The 9,631-nt window shown below is 68.2% G+C and overlaps 4 protein-coding genes across 4 annotated transcripts in view; 2 read left to right on the forward strand and 2 right to left on the reverse strand.

Moving 5' to 3' along the window:
* Positions 1-1,167, reverse strand: part of EMIHUDRAFT_369507 (hypothetical protein) — a 1,708-nt gene extending 541 nt beyond the window's left edge. The window contains exons 1-3 of the mRNA XM_005771701.1: positions 1,018-1,167; positions 305-946; positions 12-138 (exon numbers count right to left, since the gene is read on the reverse strand). Of these exons, the coding sequence (XP_005771758.1) occupies positions 12-138; positions 305-946; positions 1,018-1,116 (868 nt within the window). The 5' untranslated portion in view covers positions 1,117-1,167. The remainder of the gene's footprint in view (positions 1-11; positions 139-304; positions 947-1,017) is intronic.
* Positions 1,168-2,568: 1,401 nt separating this feature from the next.
* Positions 2,569-3,257, forward strand: EMIHUDRAFT_242945 (hypothetical protein; the record flags this gene model as incomplete). The annotated part of the gene is made up of 2 exons (XM_005771702.1): positions 2,569-2,895; positions 3,027-3,257. 2 exons carry the CDS (start codon positions 2,569-2,571, stop codon positions 3,255-3,257), a joined length of 558 nt encoding a protein of 185 aa, XP_005771759.1.
* Positions 3,258-3,642: 385 nt separating this feature from the next.
* On the reverse strand, positions 3,643-4,608 carry EMIHUDRAFT_75467 (hypothetical protein; the record flags this gene model as incomplete). Its single annotated transcript, XM_005771703.1, has 1 exon — positions 3,643-4,608. A coding segment is annotated over one exon (966 nt), but the record flags the coding sequence as incomplete, so codon positions are not given.
* Positions 4,609-4,878: 270 nt separating this feature from the next.
* EMIHUDRAFT_75464 (hypothetical protein) lies at positions 4,879-6,735 on the forward strand (the record flags this gene model as incomplete). Its single annotated transcript, XM_005771704.1, has 1 exon — positions 4,879-6,735. The coding sequence occupies one exon, from the start codon at positions 4,879-4,881 to the stop codon at positions 6,733-6,735; it is 1,857 nt and encodes a 618-aa protein (XP_005771761.1).
* Positions 6,736-9,631: the final 2,896 nt, after the last annotated feature.

Genomic DNA, 9,631 nt, shown 5'->3' on the forward strand with positions numbered 1-9,631 from the left:
GCAACGTCTCCCCGTGCGCGGGTTGCGCATGAGATCCACGACGCCGTTCAGGAACTGCTCGTCCTGCAGCCGCTCGCTCCGGCTCTGGCCAACCGCGGGCGTGTGCTGCGTCCGCATCGCCGCCTCGCGGCTGTCCACCTGCACCATGGTGCCGGAGCCGTGCGTGCGTGCGTGCGTGCGTGCGTGCGTGCGTGCGTGCGTGCGTGCGTGCGTGCGTGCGTGCGCGTGTGCTGGTCTCGTCTCGCCGCGTCTTGTCCGGGCGGTCGGTCGGTCTGGGGTAGGGCAGCTCATTGTGCGGCGGCGCCTCCTCCTTGCTCGGCGCCGAGGGCGTGCCAGACAGCGTCCTTAGCAGGCCTCTCCACCACAGCCGCAGCCGGCCCGCGGTGGTGACGAGCGTCTCCTCCGCCTCCCTCCGCTCCTCCTCGATCCGCTGCAGCGTCTGCTGCCGCCTCTCCTCGGCGAGCGCGCTGTACTTGCCGGCGAGGGCAGACACACGCTCCGACGCGCCGCCCGGTCTCCGCGGCGGCGGTGGCGGCCTGTGCGCCGCCGCAGACAGCTCGAGCCCGTCCTCCGCAACCAGAGCTCGCGCGTGGCCGTACGCGCACTGCCCGCCCGCCGAGCCACACGCGTGTGCGGGCGGCTCGAGGTGCTCTGCGCGCCGCTGCGGAGCCCTCGCCGGCTGCGGGCCCACCGAACGGAGGCGAGGGCCGACGCGAGCCCGCCTGATGCGGTCCTCGAGCAGGAGCGGGTCTGGCGCGTCCGCCTCCCACTCCTCCTCGTCCGTCGCGCCAGACGCCGCCGCGCCTGGATCGAGCGGCCCCGCCGCCACCGATATCGAAGCCGCGTCTGCCGCATCCGCCGACGATGCTGCGCCTGCTGCCATCGACTGGCCGCGCGCCCAGCCCGCGGCGCCCGCAGCGCCCTCGTCCGCGCTGTCGAGTGAGTCCTGTGGAGTGGTGGCGGAGTGTGTGAGAGAGGTTGTGCGCGAGTCTGCCAGCGAGCACGGAAGAGGCGTGCCGAAGAGGAGCTGCGCTGCCGCCGGCGAGCCTCGGCTCGCTCGGCTCGCGCCGCGGCCGCGGATCGGGCCGCGACGGAGCACGCCGCAGGATGCGACATGGAAGTAGCAGGGAATCCTGGCGCGGGCTTTGCCGATGGCGGCGCTGTGCGCGGAAAGGATGGGAACCAGTTGCGAGAAAGAAATTAGGTATACCGGCGGGCACTTTTTGGCTCATGCGCGTGCTCTTCCTCTTGCTCGCCCTCCGGCCGGCAGCCGGATTGGTTGGGCCGGGGCCGCTGCATCGGCTCGGGCCGGTGCGGGGAGCGGTGCCTGCGCCCTCCAGAAGGCGCGATCACGCCGCCGGTGCTCGCGGCGGTGCATCGATCGCGTTCCGGCGCCCAACTTTGATCATCGATTACCGTCGGTTATTATAACCGGCGGGAGATCGTTTTCGGAGATGGACACACACACACACAGCCCCTTCCCCTTCCCCCTCAAGGACGATGACATGCGTAGGCCGCACCTCTACAGTGAAGCCCACAGAGTGGGAGACTCCTATCACCGCCCCTGCCACCCTCGGCGTGTGCCTCGGCTACCCCTGTCAGTGTGCCCGTGATAGCGAGATCTGTGATCTGTGAGGGTCCGCCCGCAGGCGCATTTTGTATATACCGAGGCGGTGCCCGGTGCCGAGGAATAGATAGTCCACCGTGCTGCGAACCTGTCGTTGTCCCTTGTCAGGAGCAGGAGCAGGAGAACTAGGAGAGCGCAACCAGTAGGAGGCCCGCGCCTGCCCCCGTGCCGCCGGGTGCAACCCGTCCTATAGATTACGAGAGAGGAATCCCTCTTCCCTGGGGACCCTGTCGTGTCTGGGTGAACCACCCTGCCCAGCCCCCCTCCGTGTCGCGATGCGCTCCCCACTCCCGTTCCCCTGTGTCCCTGATTGTCCTTCCAAGATCCTGCTCGTGCAGGTGGGGACCCTCTCCTTCTCCCATCCCTCGTTGGGTTTCTGTTTTCTTTTTTCCCCAGCACTCACAACAAATCTCTCTCTCTGGCACTAAACAGTGTCGTGCAGAAAGAATTTTAAAACCCTCGCTCGCAAAGCCAAAGGCGGTTCGCAAGAAAGAAAGAAAGCCCTGGCGGTAAAATATCTAAGGGAGAGGCGGCGGGCCCCTCGTCGCCTCCCGCCCCGGCCTGATCGTGAGAGAGAGATTTTTGAAAACCAACAAGAACGGACCGCGTCGAACTCATCGACGCGGGCTCTCTCCGCTACGGGACCGGCCCCAGCTTCGACTGAGGGCTAACAAGCTGCCGAGCCCAAATCACTGTGCGAGTCGTGAAGACGTGATTTCTCCCTTGATCGTGTCCTCCCAGCTCCCTGCCTGCGGCCGAGAGCCGGCGGGCGGCTCGCGGCGTGCGAGTGGCGACTGCCACGGCGCCAGCCGGCCGCATGACTTGGCCTGCTGAGTCCAGCCGCGAGAGAGGCGGCTCTCCGTGAACACACCAACAGACAAACCAAGGGAGGCTTTGCTTGGCAGAGTCGGCGCGCCATTTTTTTAACCGACTGGGGAGAGATGTCGTTCAGCTTGGCCGCGTGCGCGGCGTCGTGCGCCGCGCTGCTGCACCGGCCGCAGCCGTCGTGCACGGCGATCGGGCGCTCGCCGACACCGCGCATGCAGGGCGCCGCGGGGGCGCCCAGGGACCGCGGCGCTGAGCGGAAAACTGCAGCGGAGGACGAGCGCGACCTGACGTGGTTTTACGCCTCCGACGACTCTCAAAAGGTCTTCTCGGACTACGAGTGGGATCCGGACTTCCCCGGCACATTCAAGCCGGGCCTGAAGCGCGAGAATTACGACTTTGACGAAGTGGTCGAGATGTGGAAGGACCGGCCGAACGAGAATGTGATGAGGCTGCATCTCGACGAGGCGCGCTCGCAGACGTGTCCGCGCGACCACCGCCGCCCACCTGGGCTGACTCGCCGCCGCCCCGCCGCCCATTTCCTGGGCTGACTGACCGCCGCCCCGCCCGCCAGACGCTGCACCTGCCGCTCAAGCCGCCCGAGCGCATCCTCGACTGGCTTGCGCGCAAGGGGCTGCTCTCTGAGCCGGAGCAGGAGGGGGAGGAGGGCGCGCGCGCGGAGAGTGGGCTGCTCGACGAGGAGTTCGACCTGGACGAGGCAGACGAGGAGGGTGGCGGGATGGGCGACGCGCCGCTCATCGACCAGAAGGAGCTCGGCGGCGCGACCATGTCTGACTTTTTGTAAGTGAGAGAGCGATAGTGTGCGAGACGGGGCGTGGAAGTACAATAACACGCGCGGAAGAAGTCTTCTCGGCTATAGCGACCCCGCTCCTCCTTCTTAAAAAACCTGTTGTGGGCTGTTGTTGTCGGGCCTGTGGGCGCGCCCCCCTCGCCCCTGGCCCGTGGCCGAGCTGCCGGCGCCCTGTGCGCTCGCTCGGTCGCTGCTCAGAGCCTGCTGCTGAGGTGCTGCTGTTCATACATCTCACTTATGTGGGACGGACACGAGTCACGACTCTGACCGTGACGAAGACGACGCGCGCCGCACAGGCGCAGCTCTACGCCGTAATACCCGAGTTCTCGACTCTCTCATCTCTCGGTGTATGTTCGCCGTCGCTGGCTCGCGTCATACGTCAACTTTCCAACGGCGGCGCGAAACAGATCACCTCGTGCGCCGCCGTGACGTGGTTGCGCGTACCGTGCTCGACGTGGTGCCGCACCAGCGCCGCGTTGCAGCCGATCGCATCGAGCTCGGCTACCGCCGCCTCGTCGCACGCGCGTTCCTCCTCGCCCTCGCTTGGAATCACCTCGGCGGCGGAGCGTGCGCCGTCGAGCACCCACGCGTGCGAGCACACCTCCTCGAGCGTCGCGCGCTCAACGGCGGGGACGGCGAGCATCCGGCGCACGAGATCGCGAGCGGCGTCGCTCGCGGGGAGCGGCTTGTCCCACTTTCCACGCAGGACCTTGCGCCCGAGCGCGTCCATCGAGTCGGCCTGAAAGGGGAAATGGCCGGCGAGGAAGGTGTAGATCAGCACGCCCGTACTCCACAGGTCGGCCTGCGTGCCGACGTACTCTCGCTGCGCAAAGATCTCCGGCGCCGAGTAGTGGGGCGAGCCGCAGAGCAGCTTGAGCCGCCGCGTCGAGGCGATCGAGGCGGCGAAGCCAAAGTCGGCCAGCAGGAGGTTGTCGTCTGCGTCGAGCAGCAAGTTGTCGAGCTTCAGATCGCGGTGCACAACCAGCTGCGCGCCGTGGCAATAGCAAAGCGCACCCAGCAGCTGCCGGCTATAGCGGCGGGCGCGCTCCTCGCTCAGAGGGCCAGACGCGTCGAGGAGCTCTCGCAACGTGCCTCCGGGCGCGAACTGCATGCAGAGGCAGATGTCACGCGTCGAGTAGATCACCTCAAAGAGGCGCGCGATGTGCCGGTGGCGCAGCCGCGAATGGATTTCGACCTCCGCCTCTGCACGCCGGCGCAGCTTCGCATCCGTCAGCTTGGCGCGTGCGATGGTCTTGACGGCGACGCGCCGCTTGGTGAGCTTATGGATGGCCAGCTTGACCTCGCCGTAGGACCCCTTGCCAAGGACGCCCAGCAGCGAGTAATTATCTGCGAGCCCAGACTTGGGGTCCAGGGCCCGAGCCAGCTGAGGGTTGGCCGCCGCGAAGCGCCGTGGCGGCCCGCTCGCCGCAGCCTCTCCCTCGTCACCTGTGCTCGCTGGCGCCTCTTCGCGGCTCGCGGCCGGTGATGCGGAGCTCGGCGCCTGCGGGCGGCCCTGCTTTGCCGGCGTCGTCGGCTTGAGTGGGGACGACGCAGCTCGTTTCGAAGGCGATGCTGGGGGCCTCTTGCTTTGCTCGGCCTGCGGCAAGATCGGACGATGCTGTCCATCCAAGCCTATATAACCGAGACCCTCGGGAGGCGGTTCATCGACTCGCGCCCCTTGGACTTGCGCGCCGTGGAAGCGGAGTCAAGCCCCCGCACACCTGTGATCGCCATGCTCTCGGGAGGGTCGGGCCCTGCCCAGGCGATCCTCGGCCTCGCAAAGCGGCGAGACCGGGCGGTGCTCACGATCTCCATGGGCCAGGGGCAGGACGATGCTGCGCGCAGGCTGGTGCAGACGGCCGTCACGCAGGGCTGCTGGGTGCTGGTCCAGAATGGCCACCTCGGGCTTGGCTTAATGGAGCAGCTCGAGGAGATGATGGCTCGCTTCGAGGACGTGCCGACCGGATTCCGGCTGTGGATCACCTCGCAGCCGCACGACCGCTTCCCTTTGGGCCTCTTGAAGCGGTCGACCAAGGTGGCCGACGAGCCTCCGCGTGGGGTCCGCGCTCGACTCAAGCGCATGTACGCGACGATGCCGCCCGAGCTGCTCGATGCGGCGTCTCAGCCCGCGGACCGGAAGGCGCTGTACGCGCTCGCCTTCATGCACTCTGTCGTGCAGGAGCGTCGGAGCGGCTTTCGCGCCCCATACGACTTTGGACCCTCGGACTGGCTCGCGGCGGCGCGCGACCTGGTCCGCCGGCTCGCAGAGGCGCGCCAACACTCGCAGCCGCTGGACTGGGCCGCGGTGCGCTACATGGTGTGCGGCGTGTACCACGGCGGGCGGGTCGCCGATGAGTGGGACCGGCGGCTGCTTCACGCCTACAGCCAGCTGTGGCTCACTCCGCGCGTGGTCGACGCCGGCTTTGAGTTCCACCCCGGCTACGGCAGCTCCGAATCGGGCGAGGTTGAGGGGCACCGACGGCACATCGAGGGGCTGCCCCACCGGGACGATCCTGCTCTCCTCGGGCTCACCGCCGGCGCCGATCGCTCGCTCCGCACGGCTGAGGCGCACGGAGTACTCACGGCTGTGCTGAGTGTCGAGCCCAAGGGCGACAGCCATGAGGCCACTCGAGAAGAGGCTGATCTGGAGCAGGTGAGGGCACTGAGGGCAAGCCTCCCCACCGCGCCGGACCCGGGCGCCGTCCGCCTGGCCATGAAGGCGCTCGGTGCTCGGCCACTCCACGTCGCGCTGCGGCAGGAAATTGAGCAGATGCGCCGGCTGCTAACGGCGGCCGGCGAGACGCTCGACGGCCTCGAGCGGGCCATGCAGGGCGCGATCGCCCTGACGCCGCAGCTTGCCGACGCAATGGGGTCGATCCGTCTCGCCGCGGTGCCCGCAGGGTGGGCGCGTGCGTCGCAGATGTGTTCGCATGGGCTCGGCTCTTGGATCGCCGAGTTGCGGCGGCGGAGTGAGCAGCTCACCAAGTGGTTGCATGGCCACCGGCCAGCCTGCTTCTGGCTGGGCGGCTTGTTCAACCCGCAGGGCCTCCTCGCTGCCAACCGCCAGGAGGTGTGCCGCGGGCGACTCAAGGAGGGCTGGACGCTTGGCGACGTGGTCGACGACGTCAGAGTGCTGAACGTCGACGAGGAGGATGTGCGGAAGCCGCCGGAGGAGGGCGTCTACATATGCGGCGTGCACCTCGAGGGAGGCACGTGGGATCGCCGGCTGCAGCAGCTCGACGAGCCGCACCCCACGGAGACGCAGGCGCCACTGCCGGTGCTGCACGCCACGGCCGCCTTGCGGTCGGCCGCGAGGGGTGGGCGAGTAGCGAGCTACGCGTGCCCGTGCTACGCCAACGCCAGCCGGGACCGCTTCCTCTTTGAAGTCGAGCTTCCGAGCGCGGATGAGCCGGCAAAGTGGCTGATGCGGGGAGTGGCCATGATCGCCAGCGTGGGAAAGGAGGATGGGTAGGGGCCAGGCCCTGGGCGCGAGACTGACTGCGCAGCGCAGCACATGCACATGCAGCTCATGCCGTTCCGACGAGCCGTGAGTGTACTAGTCTACTGAACTTTGGCATGGACCTCTGCGGGTCGAGACCCCTACGTGTTCGGTGAGTTGCTCTGGTCTGGAGTACGAGGTACAGTCCTACGAACGTGTTGCATGCACGAGATGTCGTCAGTCGTGATATGTATAGTGTACTCAGTACTGTGAGGTGAGCGAGAGAGAGCACTTGCGTGATGCGCGCGAGCGTGAACGCCGAGGTGCAGGTGGAGCCGCGCGTCGTGTGTCCTCCGGTTCTCCGGACTCCGCGGCCCGCACGCACACGCCTCTTGCCGCCGCGCGCGAGATCAACAAAACAACCACTGTAGTAGTACAACGAGCGACAAGACGAAACCACGAGGCGAGCCGCGGACAAGCATTTGCGAATGAATGCTCGCAGCGTCGAACACTCCCGCCGCGCCTCTCATGAAACCGCTCTCCGTTCGGGGCGCTCCTGCTCCGTTCGGGGTGTGAGATGACCGGGGTGCGCCACAACTGGCCATCTAGAATGGGTTCCCCGACGCGCTGTTCGCAGCCTTCCGGCGCGACGACCCGGCCGCCGCCGACGGCAGCGGCCGCGCCTGCAGCGCGGCGTTGAGGCGGTCCTGCAGCTCCTTGATCACGGCGCCGAACGCGGCGGACAAATTCTCCTCCATCGCGGCCCGCTCCTGCTCCTTGACCTGCAACTCCACCTCGAGCGACTGGATCACCTACCGCTCCGAGCCGGCGGCGCGTCACCCGCAGCGAGGGGGCACAGCCCGCGGGGCCTAGCGCTGCTGCGGGGCGACCCGGGGCTGACGCGGCAACGCAACTGCACGCGGCGCGGCGCATCGCGGCGCATCGCGGCGCATCGCGGCGCATCGCGGCGCATCTCTCGCTGCACCGCGTCGCGCTGCCCGCGGCGCGGCTCACGGCGCAGCACGCGGTTCTCCGCCGAGAGCTGCTCGACGCGCTGCCGCAAGTACTTTACCTCAGCATATGAGTGCTTGAGCTTGTCGTGCGCCTCGCGCAGCTCCTCGCGGGCCTGCGCGAGGCGGCGACGGCGGTCGTGGAGGTGGGGGGGTGGCAAGGGAGGGAACGCGGCGGGCGGCCGATCAAGCGCGCCTCGTCCGCCTGCGCAGCTGAGCGGTCCTGCTGCTCCTGCTGCGCCCACAGCTGGTCGATGGCCGCGCCGCGGGAGGCGTCGAGATGCGCGCGCGCGTCGGCGCTCATCGGCGTGTACGTCTCTGACGGACCCGCGCCGCCCCCTCCGCCGCCGCCGCCGCCGCCACCGCCACCGCCGCCGCCGCCGAGGCCGCTGCAGCCTGGGGGCGCCGACCTCTCCTCGAGGCCCGACGCGGCGGCCGCAGATGTGTTCGCCCGCGAGCGGCGCATGCCTGCGGGGGCGAGAGGCTGCGCGCGTCGAGCGGCGGCCGTGGGACCGGCGGCGAGGTGTGCGAGGCTGGCGCGGGGGCACGCCGGGAGCGGGTGCGTGTCGGCATGTTCCACCCTACTCGGCTACGTCTCGCACCGCCAAAGGCGCCCGCGGCCCGCACGGCCGACTTGATCGAGTTGGAGCGGGCGGGCGCGGAGCGCTCCTCGAGCTCGGAGCGCTCGGAGGCCTGAGGTGGGGTGGGGGAGTGCGGTGTGTGTGTGGTGGTGGTGGGAAGGGGGGGGGGGGGGGGAACCTCCTGCAGGCGCGGGGTGCAGGTGGGGGCGGTGCGGGCTGGGCCTCGGATCCCGCGTCGCTGTCTGCGTCGGTGCAAAACGAGGCGACCGAGGAGCCGTCGTCGGAGGGTCCGCCGGCGGCGAGGTTCTTGAGCCAGTGCGAGGCGAGCGTCATCGTCACGCTCGCCTTCCCGTCCAAGAAGCTCAGCTCCACCGGATGCGACGTCATGTCCACCGACGCGTATGCGCCTACGGCCGGCACGGGCGGGTCCCGCGGCGCGCCTCTCGGCGGCTCGCGCTTGGCCGCGCGCGCCGAGATCGAGCGTGGTCGAGCCGAGCTTCTTTCCCTGCTCGGCCTTGCCGCCGCGCCCCGCGCCGCCCGCCGGAGGCTCCACCACGAGGGAGACCTTGCTCAGCTTTGGCTCGAACGCGCCCTTGCTGCTCTTGAACATGGTGCAGATCTGCGCCATGTCCTGTGTGGTGGCGGCGGTCCGCGAGAGGGAGCCGTCCACGGCGGACAGCTCCTCCACGATGGGGAATGGCTCACTCGCCGTCCGGCGCGTCCCGCGCTTCCAAACGAGCACGAGGCTGCCCTCGACGTCGATGCCGTCGAGGTTGACGCTTATGTCTTGCGCGCGGAAGTAAAACTTCATCGGCGTCTTGCCGAGGTGCAGCTTCTTCCGGCTGGGCAGCGGCATTGTCTAGCGATTGTTCAGCGAAGACGACGAGCGCCACTGCGGGCGGGCGGCTCAGGCGGGTCGCACAAAGAATTTTACTATCCAAGCCCCTCTTTTACAACGCGGCCTCGCGCAAAGAATTCTGGCGCCGCGGCGTCCACACCGGCCGCCGCTGCCAATGCTGCGCCAAAAATCCAGCAACCATTGGGGCTGCGGCCCTGCTCGCGGTCTCCTTTATACACAGCGCGAAAAAGACCCTCTCTCGTGACTCTCAGTTGTTTTGTTGACTCTCTGTGGCTCGGTTTGTGATTGTGTGGCGAGCGAGAGCTGCGGAGATAAACTGCGAGGCGGCACATCGCGCGGCGACGTGTTCCGAGCAGGGAGGGGGACTCGCCGCCTTCTTTTTCTCAATACGGCTCTAATCTCTTTGACTTTGTCCGAGGACCGAGCAAACGCGCGCCCTCGATCGCCGCGATTTGAGCACGTGTGCGGGGGGTATCAGA

The sequence above is a fragment of the Emiliania huxleyi genome (assembly GCF_000372725.1).
Source record: "Emiliania huxleyi CCMP1516 unplaced genomic scaffold EMIHUscaffold_373, whole genome shotgun sequence".
Taxonomy (NCBI): Eukaryota; Haptophyta; order Isochrysidales; family Noelaerhabdaceae; genus Emiliania; species Emiliania huxleyi.